The 26,184-nt window shown below is 41.1% G+C and overlaps 1 protein-coding gene across 1 annotated transcript in view; it reads right to left on the bottom strand.

Moving 5' to 3' along the window:
• LOC126260963 (RNA polymerase-associated protein CTR9 homolog) overlaps nt 1-19,058 on the bottom strand; it is a 111,308-nt gene extending 92,250 nt beyond the window's left edge. Inside the window, exons 1-4 of the mRNA XM_049958488.1 lie at nt 18,918-19,058; nt 18,632-18,730; nt 1,021-1,260; nt 358-626 (exon numbers count right to left, since the gene is read on the bottom strand). Of these exons, the coding sequence (XP_049814445.1) occupies nt 358-626; nt 1,021-1,260; nt 18,632-18,730; nt 18,918-18,962 (653 nt within the window). The 5' untranslated portion in view covers nt 18,963-19,058. The remainder of the gene's footprint in view (nt 1-357; nt 627-1,020; nt 1,261-18,631; nt 18,731-18,917) is intronic.
• Between the last annotated feature and the right edge of the window lie 7,126 nt (nt 19,059-26,184).

Raw genomic sequence — 26,184 nt, 5'->3', positions numbered from 1 at the left:
TAGGGAATACCGCAGTGTCAAAATGTTTGGAATGAAATAGTAATGGATGATTATCTAACCTACTACTTATGCAAATAATATTGTACAAAAATTAAAAATGTGAACTAAAAATCTGAGCTGTACCATACAACATGAAATCTAGCATTGTCACCGACAGAAGAAAAATACTGTTAGCTAGGAAATTACTCAAAACTGTGTATGCATCTAGTAGCACAGTTATGTGTATTGTTCTTTCTAGAAAGGAAATAATCAACTTCACTTTATGTACTGGAAGCCCAATAATCACATTCATATTACATCGTTATACATATTTTTAACATATTTCTGATAGTTACACACAGAAAGAAAATGTGTTACCTAGCTTTTTCCTGATTTCCAAGCTTCATGAAACAATGCCCCATACCAAGCCTAACAGCAGCTGGACACTGTGGATTAGTGCGAAGTGCCTTCTTATAGAAAGCCAAAGCTCCTCTGTAATCTTTCTTGTTAAACGCAATGCAGGCTTTACCCAGCAATGATGGGATATTATTTGGGGACTGATTTAGCACAAAATTAAACTGTGCATCTGCCTGTTCCATTTTATCGCCTTCCAACAGACAGAAATATGCTCGACCCAAAAGATGGTTCTGCAAAATAGTAATAATGTTGTAGGAAAGATCAATCAGTCTAGAATGTAACAATAAGGCTTCATAATTCTCATCTTTGAGACAATATGGGATGAAGTGTTATTTCAGCTGAATGAGGATAAGAAAGGAAATCAACAGGAATACTAGAAAAAAATATTGTCAACCAATGTATTAAGAATATAACTTATTCAAATTTAGAGTTAAAAATAGGAGAAGTAGATAACAAATAAGAATGAAGCAACTGGAATAAAGTACGACCTATTGCCACAAAAATCATTCAAGACAATGGCAATCAAAGCATTATGCCTTAGACAACAACTCACATCACAAAACTAGAGGATGTGTTAAACTTCCACACTTCAATGATTAATGTGTGTGGCTAATGAAGACGTACCTGATCATACATAATAATTTTGTCAGCTGTTGTGTAGAGCAATGTCGCTTTAGTGAAGAGCTCTCTCTTCTTATCTTTGTTCTTTTCTCTATTGGCCTCTTGTACATAATATGCTGCCAGCATATCCAAAGCTCGCATTTGGTCTTTTTCGAAGTCTCTGTAATCGATGTTAGCATCTGTCCGAGATGCTTCCAATATCTTAATGAAGTCATCAATTTTTTCTTGTTTATAATATTCCAACTGAAATAATGTAAAGATACTGTGATTATTGTCACGGATACACCACATATGACAAAAGATGTTAGCAATGTACTTATTTTCTATAAATAATACCCATGTGTAACACCATAAAAAGAGAAGTAAGGTTGCTATAGATCTGCACCTATTTCCCATGGTCTTCTTTCTGCTAATGCAAGATCTTTGTCTACAAAAACAGGTGTAGTGTTTACTATTCATTTTCTTGCAGACAGTACCACTTAGAAGCATCCCTAATGGTCTTATCATTTCCCAACAGCATCTCTGGGTGTGCCTCGGTTTTAGTTGCCAATATGTAAATTTCGGTCTCAATAAATAATCTGTTAAGGCTTTCCACTGAGCAAGACAGTATATCTTTAAGTAGCTGATTTTTTGTTCATCTTCAATTTCAAATGAGGCAGAGCTGGTTATTGCTCACCTAAACCTATTCATGAAGATGTGCCTGCAACATGTGATTAATCAGAACCATCAAAATCTTTTCCATCTCTATAAAGCTGGTCACTTGTTATAGTAGCATACGGTAGATACTGTATCTCTCGAGACTGACTAATTTCAACCACACACATGTTTCAAAAGGAAAGTTCTCACAAGACGACATTCATATTACAAGACTGAAAGGCTGGCTAGTACTTCAGGAGAAATGTCAGTATTACTGACACACACTCGTGAAAGTACTTATTCTATTCTAGCTTTAGGAATTAATAGTCTTGTTCTCGGGAAGGGGAGAGAGAGATATTGAGGAAGGCACACTTAGACAACAGAACGAGAGAGAACAAGGTTGGTTGGTTTGAGGGATTAAAGGGACCAGACTGCTACGGTCACCGGTCCCTTTTTCCAAAACTAAAACACCCACACAGAATATAAACGACAATGGAAAGGACGACAGACGACACAAGACAAGAATGACTTTTACAGATACAAGACAAAACGAATTAAAATCACACAGAGTGTGATGGTGGTTGGCCGACCAAAAAAAACACCACCGAGAACAAATTAAAAAAACTCAGTCTAAAATCATAGGCCAAAGGCCAGAATCAAAACAGAAAGGACATAACAAACACTCAGATTAAATGATAAAAACCCCCTGCCCGAATAAAACGCAAAACTAAACCTGCCATAGCAGAGTCATCAGTTAAAAGGGCAGAGAGTGTATCAGGCAGCGCAAACGTCTGCCTGAGCACAGCTAAAAGTGGACAGTCCAACAAAGTGTGGACCATTGTCCATGCCGAGCCGCAGCTACATAGAGGGGGGTCCTCACGGCGCAATAAGTGGCTGTGCGTCATCCATGTGTGCCCAATGCACAGTCGGCAGAGGACGACAGACTCCTTGGGAGAGACTCGCAAGGAGGAGCGCCACACAGTCGTCGTCTCCTTGACGGCACGGAGTTTGTTAGGGGTGGTCAGACCGCGCCATTCAGCGTCCCATAGCGCGAAAACTTTGCGGCGCAAGACTGCTCGCAAATCAGTCTCCGGGAGGCCAACGTACGGAGATGGTTTACTAGTGGCCTCTTTCGTCAGGCGGTCAACATTTTCATTGCCGGGTATCCCAATATGACCACAGAACGGCCGAAACAGGCAAGAGTATGCAGGGACTCCTGGATAGCCATCACCAAACGAGAACGAGGGAAACACTGGTCGATAGCTTGTAAACTGCTCAAGGAGTCGCTACAGATAACAAAGGACTTACCTGAGCAGGAGCGGATATACCCTAGGACACGAAAGATGGCGACCAGCTCAGCAGTAAAAACGCCGCAGCCAGCTGGCAATGAATGTTGTTCATAGTGGTCCCCTAGAGTCAGAGCATAACCGACACAACCAGCAACCATCGAGCCGTCAGTGTAAACAACGCCAGAGCCCTGATACGTGGCCAGGATGGAATAAAAGCGGCGGCGGAAGGCCTCCGGAGGGACTGAGTCGAGCCGAAGGCAAGGGCGAGGAACACACCATGGGGGTGTACGCAAAGGGACCCGGAAAGGAGACGGAACAGGCAAAACCCCAAGCCCGGAGAGAAGCTCTTTGACACGGACCGCGATCGTACAACCTGACCGGGGCCGACGTTCTGGCAGATGGAAAACCGATTGTGGGAACAGAAGACGATAATTTGGATGCCCGGGCAAGCTAAAAACATGGGCAGCATAAGCGGCCAGCAAACGTTGGTGCCGTAACCACAGTGGAGGGACAACTGCCTCCATGAGGATGCTGTCCACAGGGCTGGTCCGGAAGGCACCAGTGGCAAGTCGTATCCCGCTGTGTAGGAGTGGGTCCAGCACCCGCAACGCAGAAGGGGATGCCGAACCATAAACCAGGCTACCATAATCCAGACGGGACTGGATTAACGCCTGGTAGAGCCGTAAAAGGGTAGATCGGTCAGCGCCCCAGCTGGTGTGGCTCAGGCATCGCAGAGCATTTAGATGCCGCCAACACCTCTGTTTAAGCTGCCGAATATGAGGCAGCCAAGTCAACCGGGCACCAAAAACTACACCCAAAAACCTATGTGTCTCAACCACAGCAAGAAGTTCACCATCAAGATAAAGCCGTGGCTCCGGGTGAACAGTGCATCGCCGGCAGAAATGCATAACACAGGTCTTGGCAGCCGAAAACTGAAAGCCATGCGCTACAGCCCAAGACTGTGCCTTGCGGATAGCGCCCTGAAGTGACGTTCAACGGCTGCAATGCCAATAGAGCTATAGTAAAGGCAGAAGTCCTCAGCATACATGGACGCTGAGACAGACGTTCCCACCGCCGCGAGCCCGTTAATTGCTATTAAAAACAGGCAGACACTTAAAACAGATCCCTGTGGCACCCTGTTCTCCTGAACTTGGGAGGAGCTATGTGAGGCTGCACTTGCACGCGGAAGGTTCGATGCGACAGAAAATTTCGGATGAAAATCGGCAGTGGACGCGAAGACCCCATCAATGAAGCGTAGAAAGGATGTGATGACGCCATGTCGTATTGTACGCCTTCCGCATGTCGAAAAAGACAGCGACCAGGTGCTGACGGCGGGCAAAGGCAGTACGGATGGCCGACTCCAGGTTCACCAGATTGTCAGCGGCGGAGCGGCCTTTACGGAACCCACCCTGAGACAGAGCCAGAAGGCCCCGAGACTCCAGTACCCAATTCCAGCCCCGGCTCACCATCCGTTCAAGCAACTTGCAAAGAACGTTGGTGCGGCTAATGGGACGGTAGCTGTCCACCTCCAAAGGGTTCTTCCCAGGTTTCAGAATGGGGATGACAATACTTTCCCGCCATTGCGACGGAAACTCACCCTCGACCCAGAGATGGTAGTAAAGGTCGAGGAGCCGTTGCTGGCAGTCCATTGAAAGGCGTTTCAGCATCTGACAGTGGATGGAAATTCCCACTCACTGAATGGAACATTGTAAGATTCTGGATGGTGGGTGCGAAACGAAAGGATCCGACGTTCCATCCACTCTTTAATGGAGCAGAAGGCCAGGGGGTAATTTGCAGAAGCGGAACTCAGAGCATAATGCTCTGCCAAGCAGTTGGCAATGACGTCGGAGTCAGTACAAACTGCACCATTCAGTGAGAGCGCTGGGACGCTGACAGGCGTTCGACAGCCATAGAGGCGTCGAATCTTGGCCCAGACCTGCGATGGAGAGACATGGAGGCCAATGTTGGAAACATACCGCTCCCAGCACTCCTGCTTGCGTTGGCGGATAAGGCGGCGGGCCCGCGCACGCAGCCATTTGAAGGCGATGAGGTGTTCAATGCAGGGATGTCGCTTGTGACCCTAGAGCGCCCGCCGGCGATCTTTAATTGCTTCAGTGATCTCAGGCGACCACCAAGGCACAGTCCTCCGCCAAGGGTTCCCAGAAGAATGGGGAATGGCAGATTCTGCGGCAGTAACGATGCTGGTGGTGACTGAGTGAACCACCGCATCAATGTCGTCATTAGAGAGAGGCTCAATAGCGGCAATGGAGGAGAACAAGTCCAAGTCAGCCTTATTCATAGCCCATCTGCTGGGGCGCCCAGAAGAATGACACCGTGGGAGTGACAAAGATCGGAAAGTGGTCACTACCACACAGGTCGTCATGCACACTCCATTGGACAGACGGTAAGAGGCTAGGGCTGCAGATTGAAAGGTCGATGGCGGAGTATGTGCCATACGCCACACTGACGTATGCGCAGGCACCATCATTTAAAATCGAAGATCGAGCTGCGCCAATAAATGCTCAACGGTGGCACCTCGACCTGTTGCCACTGACCCACCCCACAGAGGGTTATGGGTGTTGAAGTCGCCCAGTAACAAGAAAGGTGGCGGCAATTGGGCTATCAGCGCAGCCAGGACATGCTGCGCGACATCACCATCTGGTGGAAGGTAAAGACTGCAGACGGTAACAGCCTGTGGCGTCCACACCCGAACAGCGACAGCCTCTAAAGCTGTTTGTAGAGGGACAGACTCGCTGTGAAGAGAGTTAAGGACATAGATGCAGATGCCACCAGACACACTTTCATAAGCTGCCCGGTTCTTATAATAACCCCGATAGCCACGGAGGGCATGGGTTCGCATTGCAGGAAACCAAGTTTCCTGAAGAGCAATGCAGAAGAAAGGGTGAAGGCTGATAAGTTGTCAGAGCTCAGCTAGATGGTGGAAGAAACCGCTGCAGTTCCACTGGAGGATGGTATTGTCGATAGCTGAGAAAGGCGTGAATGAACTGGGAAGGCAAATTACGTCGCTGGGTCACCTGCTGCCTCCGATTGAGCACATGTGCGAGTGCTATCCATGGCGTCTGAGGGACCCGCGAGATCGAGGTCCTCAGTGGACGCCAGAATCTCCACCTCGTCCTCAGACGTAGAGCTGGAAGGTTGCGGTGGGGTGAGTGCCACCGCGAGTTCCTTGGGCTTAGAGTTCTTCTTCTTGGATTTCTCACACTGCTCCTTGGGTTTCACTGGCTGGGAGGGCTTCACCGATTCAGTCTCCGGGACGGAGGAGGATCGCGAAGCCCTACAACCAGCTGATTGTTGGCATTTACGCCACTGTCGGTCGTCAGCCTTCCCGCTTGTGGAAACCTGGGAATGGAGGGCCCCAAGGGACCCCTTGCGAGCATGAGAAGCCGAAGAAGTTGGACCCTTCTCCGGCTGAGAAGCGGGGACGGATGTCCCCGATGTGTGAGGGGGTGTTGCTCCTGAGGTAGTTGGCGCAGGAGCAACAGGGGGGATAGTGCCCCCCACAGGCAAGGGGGCATGTGGAGTTGTACGGCTCTGTGATGTGGCTGGAATATGCTGAACTGATGGGGCTAACACGGTTGTCATTGCAGCAGCATAGGAGGAAGTCATTCGTACCGGATGTAGTCGTTCATATTTCCGCTTGGCCTCAGTATAGGTCAGTCGGTCCAGGGTCTTATATTCCATGATTTTGCGCTCTTTGTGTAAGATCCTGCAGTCTGGCGAGCAAGGTGAATGGTGCTCTCTGCAGTTGACATGGATGGGAGGCGGGGCACATGGAGTATCGGGATGAGATGGGCGTCCGCAATCTCGACATGTGAGGCTGGAAGTGCAGCGGGAAAACATGTGGCCGAACTTCCAGCACTTAAAGCACCGCATCAGGGGAGGGATATAGGGTTTGACATCACATCAGTAGACCATCACCTTGACCTTCTCTGGTAATGTATCACCTTCGAAGGCCAAGATGAAGGCACCGGTAGCTACCTGATTGTCCTTCGGACCCCGATGAACGCGCCGGATGAAATGGACACCTCGACGTTCTAAGTTGGCGCGCAGCTCGTCATCAGACTGCAAAAGTAGGTCCCTATGGAAAATAATATCCTGGACCATATAGAAACTCTTATGTGGGATGATGGTAACATTAACATCCCCCAACCTGTCACAAGCAAGTAACCTGCGTGACTGGGCAGAGGATGCCGTTTTTATCAAAACTGACCCAGAGCGCATTTTAGACAAGCCCTCCACCTCCCCAAATTTGTCCTCTAAATGCTCGACGAAGAACTGAGGCTTTGCGGATAGAAAAGACTCCCCATCAGCTCTCGTACAAACTAAGAATGGGGGCGAATAACTGTGACTGCCATCCTGAGACTTACGCTCCTCCCACGGTGTGGCCAGGGAGGGGAATGTTTCCGGATCGTACTTCTGAGCATTAAATTGAGCCCGAGAATGCTTAGAGACTGCTGGCGGCTGGCCACCAGCGAGAGATGATGTACCACGCTTCATTGCGCTTCATGGGCGCCACCCAGCCTCAGCAAAGGCCACCTGGCAGGATGGCCATTGCCAGGAGTCCTGATGCCCCAGGGAGATGGGCATCTACTCCTTGGCATACGTGGGGAGTTAACAGCACAGGCATCAGTAGAGCGATCCCTGTGTCGTCAGGGGGCTACAACCAACAGGGTACATGGCAGCCCCACCACAATGGACTGGCTACCGAGCTGGATTTTAGGTGACACATAGTCCACGGTCGTCGTCTCCACAAAAAGCAACACTACACAGTGCATAGTGAAAACTGCATCCATGAACACATCCTCGCCCAAGAGATGGAGAACGAGCAGGACGGCAATGCGACGACGAGAAAGCGGGCTAGAGGTCTTAATGCACGATGGACAAAATGCACCATGTAAGGCGCCCTTCCCCAATTGGCTCGCTCTGCGGAAGAATTTGGAAAAATGGAGGTCAAACCCAACAGGGGACCATCACATAAAGGCCTAAACTTTTGAGACTCCTTTTAGTTGCCTCCGACAGGCAGGAATACCGCGGGCCTATTATAACCCCCGAACCCGCAGGGGGCGAGGGAACAAGGCCTCCCCTTGATCTCACAAGAGGTTAGTTGCTCCCAATCTACCCATTTCCCCTCTCCGAGGTACAAACTATTAACTCCAAAAGTTAGGATAGTGTATGTACTTTTATATGTGTCTTTTGATAATAATGAGATTTCTTGTACTGGTCAACAATTCTGTCTCATATACAAGGTGTCACTTACAAGAGTCAGGGGCATATTCTCTGGTATTTTGATAGAAACTTGCAATTTCGTTTTTGTAATGCGTATCTGGAGTCATTCCATACAAATACTGCCCACTATGTCTTTCATGCAATGCCCACTGCCAACAGAAACAATTTGTTTCCTGCTAAAAAACAAAATCATTTTTAAAGCAGAATTTTATGTGCCCATTTGATAGAGCAGCCCCAACTGAGTCTAGTGCTATATTTATTTTATCAGTATGCATTGACAGGAACAGTAAAACACGAAAATTGACAAAGTACTCCATCAGCACTGAGGTACGGTGGTAGCAGCCAACATGGGCTATGATGGTCCTGTCGCTTTTGGAGTACTGAATATTCTTCATGTTTTATTGTTTCTGTTCATAAATATCAATAAAACAAATATTGCACTAAGGTAATTTTAGACCACTGTATCAAATGGGCATGTAAAATTTCATTGTAAAAATAATTTTGTTTGGAATGGGAAGCAAACTGACAATGGGTGTTGCTTAAAAGGCATGAAGAGGGAAATACGGAAGTGTCCGATCCCGCCCGTCTGCTTTGACCCATGACGTCACAAATATGGTGGAAACAAAAACACACACACACACACTTTCCACAAGAAGCCTAATGACACTAACGGGACAAGCGCGGGAAATGGGGTATTTTGGGTGGGGGGCAAACTAAATATAAACAAATTTAGACGCCTTGCGTAGCTACAACGTGTAAGTGAAGACAGCCATGCATGAATACCCACCCACCTCCCCAGGGGTCGTAATCCCTGCAACCCATAGAAGATAAAGATGCTTCAGTAGCTGATTAGTGTTTTTTGTCTTAAAAAAAAAAAAAAAAAAAAAAAAAAAAACCTCACGGGATAGAACGAACAGATCAGAAAGATAAATATAATAAACTAAAACAGAAATTGGAGGAAACAGATAATTAAAATAAGTAATAAGTGTTTTTAAATTTTAAAAAAAATCTCACGAGATAGAACGAACAGATCAGAAAAGTAAATAAAATAAGATAAAACAGAACTGGAGACAGCCACATTCAAACCAAACTCCGCGCCGTCATGACGTCACACGACAACACCCTTACGTCACGGGTCAAAGCCGACGCGTGGGATCGGACGCTTCTGTCGACCCTGAAGAGCAGTATTTGTTTGGCTGACTCCAGTTACACATTGCATAAACAAAATTGAAAATATCTGCTAAAACGTCAGAGAAAATGCACCTGACAACTCTTAGAAGAGAGACTGTGTGGGCACGCACTTTCTTGTGAGTGTGTGCATCTCTCTCTCTCTCTCTCTCTCTCTCTCTCTCTCTCTCTCTCTCTCCCTCCCCCCCCCCCCCCTTTCATTTCTGCATCTAATAATGTTGATGACATTTGTTTATTGGTATGGGATCATGTTGTTTAGTAATTTTAACTTATTTAGATCTAAAAGTGCCCACTTGTTGGTCACTTCCCACTGCACTACATTATCTGTGGTGTAAGAGAAAAGCAACAAATCAATTTTTTAGAATAATCCAAAAGTTCTACTGAAATATGTTGTTCTCAATACATTCTGAAGGCATGTATTAGTACCAGAAAAAAGTGATGAATTAATGGCTTGGGATGATCCAGTTGTTTTGCTGAAATACAGTTTTCCATGTACCTGCCCTTACAGCTGGATGGTAAGGCTGGGGTATAAGGACCAATCCCATAAAGCCAGAGCTTCTGCTCTTTTTGGATGAATGTTCTGTATCTCTAAATAAAGCAGATCCACAGCAAGTGGACCGATGGACCCCAACTGACTATCTCCAATCCGAACAAAATTTTGCACAGAAGCTCCTTCTTGAATAAAACCAAGCTTAGCAACATTTGAGTTCAAGACAAAAACAGAATAATAAAAAAAGAATCATGGTTTGATGGCACTTTCAGTAGGAAACTGAAAAAATGTTGTGAGAGTTCTACAACAGTTTTAGTAAAAATTATGACTTAAAAGTAATACCAGTAATAATCCAAAACAGATTACATGAGATGCACAACCTCCAAACCTCTATCACACATTTGTTTCGATTTGCAACAATCCTTACCACAAAATGTGAGTACGGACAGCTAACAAGTAATTTTAAGGGGAAACACCATCACTGACCCCGAAATATCGACTTTGAGACTAGCCTCAAGGTGCACATGAACCACACAACTCAAATGCCTGCAAGTTTCCCTCTTGCTATAGTGGTGTGCAAGAAAGAAGGGAGGTATGTAGTGTGCTTTGCAAAGATGAGCGCTCTACCCACTGCTTACCCCAGTAATTGGAAACACTGTGGCAAGTGCTGACCTGGGTCACTGTTCTTGCTGGAAAAATTACCATATGCTTGAAAAACTATTGCAACAGTTGATGTTTACTTTATGCCACCTGTGATGAATATTATAGTGGCCAAGTACCTTCACCATACCTAAACTAACATAAAAACCCACGCAGAAAGACACTATTGGCCAGAGCCACTGTGCACCACACCACCACATAACTGCTTATGTGAACACCACTATACTGATATGGCGTCTGCTACTGTCTGAAATGAACACGACAATGGCAAGACAATCCTTAGCCCACTGTGTTTAGACATTAAACAACATTTACAAAGTGAGTGACATTGTTCGCAGACCTCCAATCCATTATCTGTCAGGTAACTGACTGTGTGTGGGGTGCACACAAGGTTTTTCCTAGATTAGGCGACTCTCCATCCAATCCAGATAATGATAACTGAAGGCAGCCCAGACCCAACAGTGTAAGATTGAAAGAAGTGCCTCCCACAGGTGAGAGCACTAAAATCCTCTTGGTTAACTGTCAAAGCTTTCACAACAAAGTGCCAGAGTTTGTAGTGCTCCTGAAAAGCAGTGAAGCTCACACAGAGCTAGATATAGAAAGCTGGTTGAAACCTAAAATTAAAAGCAGTGAGGTTTTTGGGGAAAATTTAAGTGTAAATCAAAAGGATATGCAAATGGGAAATGGAGATGGGGTATTTGTCACAGCAGACTCAAACCCACCAAGATAGAAACTAAAGCTGCATGTGACACTGTTTGGGCTAGACTAAGTATCAGAGATGGGCATAAAATAACAACTGTATCGTTCTATCGCTCACCAGACTCATATCCTGATGGAACTGAAAAACTTACAGTAAACCTCAGTTCACTTGTATGTAAGTTCTCCAGTCATACTGTAATCATCAGTGGAGATTTTAATCATACAACAATCAACTGCAAAAATTACAGTTTTGTTAGTGGTGGGCATGGTAAGACATCCTGTGAAATATTACTAAATGCCTTCTTTGAAAACTACTTATAACAGATGAAATACACGGTGTTTGGAAATTCCCATTACAAACTTCTAGGACTCGTAGAAGGGAGCGAATAGACTTTGAAATGCAACCCACATCTGGAAACGTATCATTTCCATGCAACAACCATTTGAAAACCTGTTGGTAATGCGACCACTTTTATATGTAATTGATTAGGATTGACCCAGTACTCTCACTTGTTTTACAGTTCCACTTGTTAATAGCCCAAGAAATTGCCCATGTACTCGATGCAGTACAGCCTCTTCCAATTTGGGTGAGTGGCATCTCCTTGGAGCACTGCAGTGCAAAATGAGATATGTGTGTGAACAATGCACTGTTGGAAAGAGCAAACTCTCAAGTTTTACATGGTTTCCACTAGGTAGCACCAGTGTACGCCCACTTCAGTTGTACTAAGAATGGTGTCGGGACAACAGAAAGCATTTTGTGTTCTACATTTTGCACAGTGTGGGTCAGTAATAACTGTTCAGCGTAACTTTCGTACTACGTATGGCGTGGATCCTCCTACAGTGCAGAGCATTAGACAATGGCTTGGGCAATTTCAAGAAACACGTTGTTTGCGTACATTCGCCATGCAGCTTGACAGCTCAACATGCCTCCAATGTCCATCTGGCATGTCTTACATTGATGTTTACACATGAAACCACACAAAATTCAGCTACTAAAACCCTTCATGAAGGTGATAAACAATGACACATGGAGTTCTGCAATTTCGTTCTTAGCAAGATGGAGGATGACAGTTTCCTTCCACTCTTAGTGTTTAGTAACGAGGTAACATTCCATTTAAATCAAGATTTTAAACATGGCTGAAACAGCAACTGTTGAAATTCTTCACAGTAAATGGTAACTGCCAAACAGTTGCAATTTCCATTTAAATGGAAAAGTGAACTGTCATAATGTGCGATTATAGAGTACGGTACAACATATGAAGGACTCTCCAAAATTTAATGTGTTTTGTACAGTTTCACGGGAAAAGGTGTATGGTCCATTTTTCTTTGCTGAGACCACTGTTACAGGAAGCACATTTTTCAATATGCTTGAGAACTTTCTTTTTCCACAGTTGGAGACTGATTTGAAACACTTCATTAACCAACAGGATGGGACACCACCACATTGGCATCTGGAAGTGCGGGAATTTTTAAATCAAAGGATTACTGAATGACGAACTGGTTGCACTGGACCAAATGATTCAGCCTTACATTACTAACTTCCACAGTTACCGGACGTGACTGTAAGTGATTATTTGTTGTGGGGGATTATGAAACACACTGTTTATATGCCTTCGTTACCCACATCAATGAGTGAAATGAGACATCGTATAACAGCAGCTGTGTAAGCTCTAACTCAAGACTTGCTCCCTGCAGTGTGGGAACAGTTTGAATACAGCATTGACATGTGCCGTGCTTTTCAAGGAGGGCATATTGAACACCTATGGGGGGGGGGGGGGGGGGGGGGGAACAACTTTTTGAGTTTCCCCGTTCATCAAAAAACACAATTCAACATATATGTTTATTAGTTTTGGAAATATAGACATGCCAAATCGGATGATTCTTCCTGATACACCCTGTACGTTCAGTAAACTAGACAAAAAAAGCTGTTGTGCCATATTTCAATGAGGAACTTGAAACTTTTAGCACAGGGCAGGAGCATGTGTAGAGGAACTGTGGCTCAAGTTTAAAAAATAGTTGACCATGCACAGGATATATATGTACCCAGTAGAACAGTTCAAATGGGAGGGAACCTCCAAGGTATACAGTCACTGTAAAGAAACTTCTAAAGAAACAGAGATTACAGTGTAATAGGTGTAAAACAAAGCATAGGACCATATGTAAGGAGGTGCTGAATGAAACGCATTTGGCTGTCTAAGACAGCAATGCATGGTGCCTTCAATGATTGCCATAGCAGAATACCATCACATTATCTTTCGCAAAATACAAACAATTTCTGGTTGTGTGTAAAGGGTGTTAGTGGCACCAGAGTTAGTGTCCAGTCCCTAGTGAAGGAGACAGGAACTGAAACTGAGGGTAGCAAAAGCTGAAATGCTTAACTCCATTTTGAAATACTCCGTTACAAAGAAACGCCAAGGAGAACTGTCCCACTTCAATCCTCGTACCACTGAGATGATGAGTGAAATAAGTATTAGTGTCAGTGGTGTTGAGAAACAGCTGAAATCATTAAAACTGAACAAAGCTCCAGGGCCTGATGGAATCCATATCAGATTACATAGTGAATTTGCAGCCGAGTTAGACCCTCTTCTAACTATAATCTACCACAGACCCCTTGAACAAAAAACTGTGCCCAGTTCTTGCAAAAGGCACAGGTCACACCTGTCTATAAGGATAGTAGAAGTGATCCACAGAACTACTGTCCAAAATTCCTGTCACTGATTTGTTGTAGACTCTTAGAATATGGTTTGAGCTCAAACATAACGATGTATCTCGAACAGAATGACCTCAACCAGCACAGATTCAAAAAAAAATCGACTGTGTGAAACCCAACTCGCACTTTTCTCGCATGAATACTGAAAGCTATCGATCAAGGCAGTCACATAGATGCAGTATTTCTAGATTTCCGAAAAGCATTTGACTTAGTACCACACCTACATGATCACATGGGGTATCAAGCGAAGTTTGTGACTGGACTGAAGACTTTTTGATAGGGAGGATGTAGCATGTTATCTTGGATGTAGAGTCATTGTCACATGTAGAAGTAATTGTGGGTGCCCAGGGAAGTGTGTTGGGAACCTTGCTGTACATGTTACATATCAATGACCTTGCAGACAATATTATATTAATCTCATACTTTTTGCAGATGATGCAGTTATCTATAATGAAGTACTGTGAGAGAAGCTCCAGAAATATTCAGTCAGATCTTGATAAGATTTCAAAGTGGTGCAAAGATGGGCAACTTGCTTTAAATATTCAGAAACATAAAATTATTGTACACTTCACAAAATGAAAAAAGGGATACCCTATGACTGAAATATTAATGCTGGAATTGACCAAGTCACACAAATACCTGGGTGTAACATTTTGTAGGAATATGAAATGGAATGATCACATAGGGTCAGTAGTAGGTAAAGAAGATGGCACACTTCGGTTCATCGGTAGAATACTGGGAAGTGCAGTCAGTCAACAAAAGAGATTGCTTACAAGTCACTCAAATGAATGATTCTAGAATACTGTTCGTGTTTGTGGAACCCATACCAAATAGGACTAACAGGGATATTGAACATATACAGAGAAGGGCAGCATGAATGGTCACAAAACGGTTTTATCCGTGGGAGAGTGTGAGGTGAATCAAGAGCTATATCACTGTGAGAGATAGAGGCAAGCAACTGTGCCAAGGCTTACCCCAGTTCACTACTACCAGCACCACATTGTCATAATGCGCATGTGCTTAATGTACAAAGTGTTGCACATTAATCTAAGAGTGAAATTAAAAAGTAAAATAACTTTACTGAACTTCATCAGTGTATGCTTCAATGTATTAAAGTTAACACTGTACGGCCTGAGAATTGAATGACAGAGCAATTAATTAATACCAGGTCCAAGAAAGGGGCAATTTAAATACTGCTACCTGTAGCTAGGGCAGTTTATAGCACATGTTCCATTTGGCAGTCCACTGTGCCCACATATAAGTATAGCCAGAGAGGCAGAAGAAGGGACACTTCACATTGAGATATTAATCTGCCTGCGCCAGTCAAATGCCTGCACGCGCTGTGCCTCAGACGGCGTGAGCCAAGCAGCTACCAAAAGTGCTTCTGATAAATGTACGAAGCAAACTTTTGAGGACTGTACACCATCCTGCATTGTTTGGATTTCATGGAAGTAACTGCTTATGTGCCAACCGGAATCTTGACAAAACTACATTGCAAGAGGTGAGATTATTTTCCACTTTTAAGGAGCTTTCTGGCCGACTGCAAAAATAGTTTTCAGGCTTTTGTAAATGGCGAAGGTAGGTGTAATGTACGCACAGATAACTTATGTGTCTTTTAAACACTAACGTAACAGAAGAAACAACCTGTTTGATATTTACCTGCCGCCCCAAAAGTGTCACAGAGATACTGAAGAAACTGAACTGCCAGACTCCTGAAGAAAGACAAACTATCCCCCAGAAAGTCTACTAACGAAGTTTCAAAAACTGGCTTGAAATGATGACTATGAATATACTTCAACCCCCCACATCACATAAGGATTATGAGGAGAAGATTAGAAGAATTACAGCACACACAGACATTCAATCAGTCTTCCTGCACTCTACATGTGAATGGAATGAGAAGAAACCCTAATAACTGGTTCAATGGGACATATGCTCTGTCATGCACTTCATGATGGTTTGCAGAGTGCAGATATACATGAAGATTTGCAGATAACCATACCTAAGGACAGAGGCACTCAACGAACTCAACCGTATCCAGAAGATTCATATCTTCCATGTTTACTTGATGCAAACTGTATCTCTGGTTGACCACTCAACTCACACAACGGATATGTACACTGTTTGCAGTCTTAAAGTAATGTGCCAATACTGTGCTAGTGGATGTACTGATGCGATTCATCGTTTTCTCTACATCAATAGAGTCATCCTCCAAGTTTTTAGGAATTATTTGGTTTAATGAATAAGAGAAGCTGTCACAATATTCTGTAAAATGTGACATCATATTTTAAGAAAATGATGTCTGGAATGTTTCTGTTTGTTTGTTTCAGTTGTAAATATCAACTGCATATTTTTCTTTTATAATATGTCATTTATTTCTTATGGACAGTTGCTTAGATTTTTTCTTAACTGGACCTATATAGGTCTGGAGGAGTTAGCTATCCAATGTGGGAAACAATGTTTCAGATTTTGTTTCATATTTGATCTATACAAATGAAATGACACAATGTCGGAGACTTACTGGTCTCATACAGATATGCTTTTACGTATATAGACTGAAGTGGCGAATAACAATTTGTACCAGACCGGGAATCAAACCCAGTTCTCCTGCTTACTAGTCAGGTGCATTAGCCACTACGCCACCTTGGCACAGTGGTTCATACAACTGCACAACTCTCTCCTTGATCCAGATTCTCAGTGTCACCGGAGTCTATTTTAAATTCACCCTTATCCATGAACAGAACTGCCAAGGCTCTCCATATTCTGAAATAGCACCTCAGCATCAAATGTAAAGCGGGGACCCAACTTTAAACCCAGGTGCAGGTACTTTTACAGATACCAAAATCCAGGCTGAATCCCCCATTTACATTAGACGCTGAGGTGCTATTCCAGAATATGGAGTGCCTTGACAATTCTATTTGTGTATAAGGAAGAATTTAAAGTAGAATGGGGCAGTAGTAAGAATTTGGATCAAGGAAGGAGGCATGCCATAGTAATCCACGCACCTGTGTGAGCCATTATGCTAAGGTGGTTTAGTGGCTAAAGCACCTGACTAGTAATCAGGGGACCCAGGTTCGGTTCCGGCTTGGTACTAATTTTCATTCACTGCTTCAGTCTATATATGTATGATCTATGTACCTTATTCATTTTATGCGGTTGCGGTGCCAGGCTAAATTATAGTCTTGTGTGATGCCTAGGTTAGGTAGTGTGGTGACCATTTTGTTGCGAGTTGGCGATGCCAGCAAATGTGCCACAACAATATTTTTTAATATACATTTCGCAATAGATAGTTACAGTTGAACTTCTGATCATAACACCTGTTTTCCTCTGTGGTTTGACATTTTCAAGCTTTTAATGTGTTTGTAAGCATTAGTAACAAGAACACCGTAAACCTAAAATCTACAACTCCAGTGGATATTCTATTAGTTTGCCTGATCTTATTTCACTAATTTTTCTTGGTGTGGCCAACTATTGGTCAGCTCTTCACACTTGTATCTTCACAATGTTAATGATATCATCTGTCTATGGATGTGGTACCATGTTGTTAATTAACTCTGAATTATTTACTTTGTTACAGGCCAGCAAACAATTCTACATCAATCATACTCCATGATGCAGAACATATTGTATCAGAAGAATGCATATGTTGACATGGTCCATGGGTTCACAAATCCCTTTCTTGCCACCTTTGGCTGAGTGCATCGCACTACCACTAAATGGAAATCAAACAACAGAAAACAAAGCAAAATGCTGACATTAAGTTCAAATACTGCCACTGGAAGGGGAATATTGGACAAGAGAGATGACTGTGCTTCATGAATAAAAGGAAGAAATGTTATTTGAGACGAGAATGTATACTGAAATGATATTTTATTTCAAATTTGAATTTGTTTACAATGTTTGAAAACTGGAAACATTTTGTTTATGCAAATCATGGACACACAATTTTAAGCGAAATTAAAATACACAAAACGCATTTCAGTTATATTTTCAATAAGAGCACCTAAATAAGACAATGAAAATTGTTGTTTCATTGAAAGTATATAGGCCTAAATAAACAAATTATGGAGGCATATCAGTAGATATCTCAAGAGTAAGTGTGTGTTTATTTCAATACCACAATAACAACACGAGAAACAATATTAACATGGATGTCCAAGGGCTAAAAATAACTAACACCTCTGATATACCAGCACAAAGTATTAAAAATAGAGAAATAATTTACCAAGGGCATTTCTTGTCCTGGACAAACTAATAGGACGATTTGAATTACATCCAAGTTTTCAAACAATATGTACTTCTGAACACAACTGGTATTAAGCTTGCTATAGTAAAAATGTATGATTCCTAAACCTTTGCTATCTGGGCTTAACAGTTTCAAATAGCCTATTAAACATCACAGATGAAAATATTTTCGTTGTGGTGTCATGAAGAAAACATGGGAGGAATTATGAGAATTAATTTTTGCATAAATATACCAATGATATCTTGCTACAAACACACAAATGTAAATAGTTTAAGCTCTATACAGCATTCTTGCAACCTTTAGAGTTCTACATCTTCTCACAACGAAGGAAGGAAACACTAAAAATAGATTGATTATGTGTAGAGACGAGTTTCAAAATGAAACCGCAAGAAACTTAAGAGTAGCACAGAAATTAAAACCACAAAAGCAATATAAACACTTGAACTTACCGCAAGACTAACCCAGTAACTGAGCTGGGCATGTTCTTGTCGCAGAATACCAAGAAGTTCATCGCCATCTGGTAGCTGGTCCAAATCTAGTTCTATCACCTACGGATGGGAAAAACACAATTAACTCGTTGGTAAGGTACCATCAAATGCTGTAACGATAAACATTTCTCCGCTTGTGATTTCGAAGCTCGAATGTACGCATTTGCTGAAATTTACTCGCGAGATTGTGCAGTAGCGTTTGCACCACCAACAAAGAGAGTACAACACACTAAACCATTTCGGTTACCTCTTCACTTGTATCACGGAGCGGTATTTCTATAGATCCTGACATATTGACGTTATTTTAGCGTCAACCGTACACTACCCGCAACCATGCATCACACATCCCGATACGGACTATCTTCTGCACGAAGCTCACAGTAACAAATCAAAGGTGATGTTGCTTTAAGTTTGGCATTTGTTAGCCGGGATATCCCCCTCGGGATTCGGCCGCTGTATTGCAAGTCTTTTTAGTTGACGCCACTTAGGCGACTTGCGTGTCAATGATGATGAAAACGATGATGAAGGACACTCAACATCCAGTCCCCTGCCGGGAATCGAACCCAGGCAACCTTGCCCGATAGGCGGTAAAGCTACCGCTACCCTACGGAGGCAGACGCTTTCGGGCGGATTTTGAGAGCTATCGATAATCACGGGTCAGGCTAGTAATGAAAACATACGCAGGGCTGGTTCGACAACATTTTTGCACGCAAGCGACTTATCATTTGGTGCCCTCCCCTCCCACCTTTTCCTTCGTACTCTTTCAATCACGTCATCCTTCTCTGCTAATTATGAAACGCACTACGTACAAATCTTGCACTCGAGCGGCCCTGGCGCCCCTCTGAGCTTGGCGCCCCAAGCGTCCACTACCAATTGTGATATGTCCTGTGTACAAATCTTACAGCTGTGGAGCACCTGGCACCTCTCTCAGCTTAGTGTCCCAATGAGGCTTGTGCCTTACCGGACCTGATCATACTCCAAGCATTTGCGAACTGATTTACTGTTACTGTACTGTGACTTCTACTAACAGAATCTGACTAAGAGTGAAGATTTCTAAAGGCTGGATTGTGTCCTGAAGGCTAGTGTCCAATAGCAAGTAAATTCCATAAGCAGTGTCTGTAAGTTCTTACCGAGGTGTTTACATAAGAAAAAAAATAAGCGATTTCTTTCTACTAGTCACTTGGGCAAGTTGCCTGCTGCAAGTAATTGCAGAAGTGTTTCCACTAGAATTACATCCTTGAAGTTTACAGTGTCACGTGCAAAATGCAGAGCAGCTGCCACCATGCTTGCGTTATTATAGTTGAAGAAAAAAAAACCACGATGAACAAAATTTTAAGAAAAAAAGTGTTTGTGTGAAGAAACGGATAAAGAAGCGTAAACGTTTATGTTTGCAAGAAACAATATTGAATGAACTAAAATCAGAGAATTGAGATCAGATCAAAAAAATTTCTGAGAGTGTCATAATATATGCAAGTTTTGAACAATTCTTGGCTTTTGTACACTTATAACAAACCAAATTCTACAATAATTTAATGGAATAAGAGAAATTTGCGATTCTTCTTCATTTTTCAGTAATTTTTATGGAAATTTTTGGATACAAAATATGTATAAACGTTTTTCCATAATTACACAACACATTGCTTCACTGCAAAAGTTCTACATCTTTCAGTATTTGCCCACTGTGTAGTAATAATTTAATATATTCTACTGACTAGTGTTGTGCTACCAAAATTAATTATCCTAAAAATTTCATCATAAAGTACAAAAGTCATCTTGATTTTTTTCCTTCTTGATGCTGATGCATTATCTTTCATAACATATGCCTTTTATATATGATTAGTTTACAAACTTGATTTCTATGAAGCTTGTGATGTGGTATATTTTGAAAATTATTTAATATATTTTCATAACTATATAAATATCTTTTGTTTCTGTTGCATTTCCAGTAATTTGTCAGTCATGACAAACAATTTCCATTAAATTTTTCTCTACTATTAAAAGTGGAAAGTACATTATTTGACTAATAGAACCTTCTAGATGTTTATGGAAGCAATTTTCTATACCATGAAATTTGGGTCAAGGAAGTCACTGTAGTTCATTGCAATCACTTCTTCTAAGCTCCTCGACTGCTGATATATTGCTCAGGTAGACTTTGAATATCATGAGAAATGTTTCTGACTTGGCTGCAATGTCTTATGTGAAGTTTGTGATGAGTGAACATTAAAATAAAAAGTGTTAGCACCAAAAGCATTGTATTATGCTTCAATCTTATCATACTAAAAAACCAAAATCTCTTAATTTTTTATCAAGATTTGCTATGGATCCAACTTCTAGATGGTGAAACCATATACAGGGTAAGTAATAGTATAAATTCCTTCTTCAGAATAATAAAATATTATTGCAAAAATAATGATTATACTAAAATTTGCACGAGTAATTTAATATTGTGTCTAAAGGGGAGTTTATGCATTCAAGGTTTCAAAGACAGGATACCAGACTCCAGAAGCTATTTCTCTAAGAGATCGCCATTTAATTACACTTCGTTTTTAGACATAGATAAGAGAATAAAACTCTTCAATATAACACAAACGAAATATTCATTTTTAGTAACTGCTTATATACTTATTTATTTATTGTCATGAGATTCCTTACATTTGCTCACATATATCTTTCAGGTTCCTGTGTTCACAATTTCTCACATTGTCCCCAACTGCTGTGAGGATTTATTTGAATGTTTGAAAGGAGAACATTTAATGCTTGTTATTTTGGTTTTTCTTAATCTCACTCAAATAATTCACTTAAGCATAACATCTGCAAAACAGTCACCTAATGTATGATTCACTTTGATGATATCAGATAAAATAACTACTCTGTCTGACAGTGTATTCATTGTGGAAATGAAATGTCTGTCATCAGTTATCCATGCGTTACTGCACACATTATCCTCTCCTGAAACTTCCAAATTCCTTTTGGGGTTACATGCTTCTTTTCTTTTTCTTTTTTTTTTTTTTACTTGCTGTTTGTAATGATATGACCAACCTCAGAGGCAACATAATCACCAAACACCACATTATCATCAGAATATTTTTGCACCATTTCTAACTCATTGTTAATACTAACACCAGAATTTGTCTAACATTTTCCTTTCACAATGAGTACTTGTGGCTTCCATTTCAGTACAATTTTCCTCCAAAAAGTAGGCCTATTTGTGTCATATTTATTTTCCTTGTTTTCTATGTGTGATGCCTGAAATAAATATCACAATGTAGTCTTTATATTACTGTTCATATGAGTAATTTCAGATATAATCGTTGTTTTCTGTAATTTTAGGTATCTTCAACACAAGAATGCATAAAAATTGTTAATGCGTTTCCAAACCGTATTGGTGCTATGGATGGAAAGCTTGTCGTCATATAGGCTCCCAAGAAAGAAGGCAGTGTATACGTTTGTTATAAAGGCACCTGTAGTAGTTTGCTGTTGGCACTGATTGGATATGACTACAGAGTTCTATACTTCGATGTAGGCAGCAATGGTAAACTATCTAATGGTGAAGCTTTTAGTAATGGTAAACTGTCAGAGTGTCTTAATACTTTGAATTTACCATTTCCTCCAACTTTAGTGGGTAGAGCTATTCAGACAAGATATGTCAGTGTTGCTGATGATGCATTTGCTATAAGAAAATGTGTAGTGGTCAGTCAATGTAAAATTGAATGTTTAGTTATCGGCCCTCTATATTAAGAAATGTGTCTGAAACGTTTTATGGCCTTATCTTTACACACTTGCGAGTACTACAAACTCTCATTCTTCTAAACCCAGAAAAATTAAGGAAAATTATCTAGTTAATTTTTGCTCTCTGCAACGTTTTAATGACAGAGGAGAGTAGCAGTTCCTGTTATACACTGCTAGTAACATTCGATGATCGAGATTTACAAATGAAAGGGAGGTGGGCAGAAACTATTGTATGGCTAAACATAAGTAATTGGACACCATCAGGAAAAGAAGAGCAGCATGAATTTACAGATTAGTTTGCTTCACCAGGAAGGAATGTAGATGGGGAACACTGATGTCTTTAAATTTGTGCTCAGTTCTTGGTGTTGGCATACACATATAGTATGTTTGTAATAAAAGTAATAAATACTATTTGTAAAATGTGTTTCAGTAACCAAATCATCCAATGCTTACTTTGGCATGCAAGAGCAAAACATAAATTTTATTGGTTCAAAGTATTCCCAACTGCCTCTTACCACCTTTCCGTTCTCTTACTTTATTAACTTCCTGTCCATACTGCATGTGCAGATAATGAATTTTTTTTGTTATTTTGGCGTCGGTTTTATCGAAATATGCCACAGTATTTTGTAGAGAGTCCTATTCCTTTAGTCTGTTTTTGAATTCCGTGTACTTTGTGCCCCACAGTGCAGGAAAGCACTCCACTTTTTTGCATTAACAATTGCGTTTTCTCGAAATCCCATACCTAAGGCATGTGTCCACTAGCAAGTAAACTTCCACAAACTGTTTTCAGAATCTACTACCTCAAATTATTTGGATGTGGGAACACCCACAGCAAGCTGACTTCCTGTAATTTACCACAAGTTTCGTCAACTTGCACAAGTAGCTTCTGCAACTTAGTTAAACAGGTCGTTGAAGCTTACTGCAATTACTCGCTGAACTTGTCAGTTGCTGGAAGTTTTTGTAAAATTTGCGGAAGTTTTATGTATACAATATGAAACATCAAGTTGAAATTCGTAAGAACCAGTGAAAAATGCAGTGGTGAACTCAGAGAGTTGAGCTGAGTGCTCTTCCGCACACAACAGATGGATTGCAATAAAGGGTTAAAAAACAAGATGCACTGGAAAATACTGCAGCAGAGTTTGAAAATTCAGAGGCAGAAGTGGGCAAAAAAATCACAATTTGTGGATACAGTACAGTGAGAATTTAAAAAAAAGAAGAAACAGAAATGTGGACAAAATAAATGGAGTTTTTTGAATCTATGAAATTATCTTTTGCTCCTCCACACCAAAAGATACAGAGGATAATTTGGTAAGTGAAACAAATTTAATATTCTTCAGATAGTATTCATAATTGGTATTTTTATTACAAAGCTGTTTATGTTTACACTTACACAAGAAATCAGATGAAATTTAAAGGCATCTCTATTACCATTCCACTGTCCCTTTCTGGTGAAACAAATTAATCTGTAAATTCATTTCACACTTCTTTGGCGGACTATGGGCTATTATGTACGTTTATGGGTTACGATGGTATATTTATTCCTGTTCATGTATGTTTCTTTCTCCTTGAGTTTGTAAAAATTGAGAATCAGATCTGCCAAGTGGGACATAAATGGACTGTTCTTCTCTGTTAATAAAAAAACTGTGGAGAGTGCAAACCGAATTGACAATTTGCCTTGATTTTTCTGGGTTTAGTAGTATTTGCGATCTTAATATTTGGAAACGTGTGCATACATGTCCAAAAACTTTTTCACATATAATTCTTGCTGTACAGAGTCAACAGTTCAACACCCGATTTTGTATTAGTTGGCCTCTAAAATGTTAGGCCTGTGTAATACATATTTTTTAGAGCAAATGCATCATCAACAACAATGACATATGGTGCCTGAACGTTTCTATCCATTAAAGTTAGAGGAATAGATAAATTCAAAGTATTGGACTAAAGATATTCTGACAGTTTTCTAATATTAAAAACTCCACCTTCTGATATTCTACGATTTGAGCATACATCAAAGTATACAACTCTATAGTCAGGTGCAGTCAGTGCTAACAGTACAGTACTATGGGTGTCTTTACAATTAAATTTCACACTGCCTTCCTTCTTGGTAGCCTGTATGACTGTTCCTTTCCCATTGACAGTACCAGTATAGTTTGTAAAATCCTATCTATTTTCGAAAGGTAGCTGAAAATATAGAAAACAACATTATATCTGAAATTTATCCCTTTGAGGATACATACTAAATTATGATATTTATTTCTGGTATCAGAAAAGTCAAGCATGATAATGAATGTGAAACCAATTGTGTTCTGGAAAACACACCCGTGATACAGAAGAAACAAGTATTACTGTAAAAAGAAACTGAGAGAAACACAGACACTGTCTTTAACAGGATAACTGAAGGAGTGTACAAGCTTATTTTTCCCTATCAGGTGCTTAGGGATTATGAAGCACTTGATGTACATTCATTATTGCGCCCATCAAGTCCAAAAAATTGGAAAGAATGGCACAACAAGTAATATTTCAAGTTTCTGCAGAAGATGAAGATAGAACTGTTTCGAGAATATCAACAAAGTTACTGTCCACATCATGTGAGGAAGTTATTATTTTTCTAATACTTCAAAGGGCATATCCAAAATGCAGTTGTTTTGTAAATTTTCTTCTTAAGCGAATTATTTAAGTTAATTATGAAATATCACAGTACTAACCCTCAAATATTCTCTTTTCAAAGATTCAAATAGAGCCACAGTGCAGTCCATAACGATCTGAGAGATTCTGTACATTGGGACTTGGAAAAGATACATCAGTAAGTTGAAACTATCGCCAAAAATTAGAAAAACAGTTAAATAATTGTAAATATATAGTTAGGGACATTAAATATTTCTTTTATTTGATATTTCAGTGGTTTATTCTACCATGTGCAGCTAAAAATCGAAGAGTAATTAAAAGACGATCTCTTAGTGATATAGCTTGTCATAGTATTATATCCTGTTTTCGAATGCTTTATTCTACAGTTCTCAAGTGATCTTCAAAAGCTGCACACAACATTCTCAGAAAGTGTTCAGTTTGACAAAGTCCTGTGTCTTTAATTCAGTCATATTGTTTCTTGAAAACGTAAACACATACGTTTCTGTATCCACTTCTACACCCAAACACTTTTTTCTTAACTTTTTATTTTTTGTCATGCTTTTTCTTTAGCAATAATAATGCAACAGAGGCGACAGAAACATTGACTTGTGTGCACAACATTCTGAACTACAACTTAATTGTGTCACAACGTCTGCTCAGGTGGAAACACTTCCCCACGTACTTGCAGCAAGGTCCTGAAATTAACTTTCCCAAACTGCTTGCAGAAGTAAACTTGCACAAGTTTTGTTCTAACATGAACGCCTCAGCAAGTACATATCTGAATAAACATACAAAAATTCTGCAAGTCCAAGAGAAACGTATAGCACCTGGCAAGTTCGGTAAGTACGAGTAGTTGTGGCAAGTTGGACTAAACTGTATCCACTAACTTTCGGATTGCGGAAGCTATGTCTGCAAGCTCACAAAATTTTCGGAATTCGACTTGCTGCAGATCTCTCCACGTCAAACAACTTGCAAAAGTAGCTTCTCCAATGACTTGTGGAAGTTTGCTTGCCAATGGACACACACCTTAAGTAGCCCTCACACGTTCAATATTTATTGATAATGCTAGTTTGTCAAACTTTCAACGTAGTGAAGCAACCACATATTATCAATAACACTGACAAAAATTGTCAGCTGACAATTCAATTTTACTAGCTTAA

This window comes from Schistocerca nitens, chromosome 5 (genome assembly GCF_023898315.1).
Source record: "Schistocerca nitens isolate TAMUIC-IGC-003100 chromosome 5, iqSchNite1.1, whole genome shotgun sequence".
Lineage (NCBI taxonomy): Eukaryota > Metazoa > Arthropoda > Insecta > Orthoptera > Acrididae > Schistocerca > Schistocerca nitens.
This window is presented reverse-complemented; position numbering and strand designations above follow the sequence as displayed.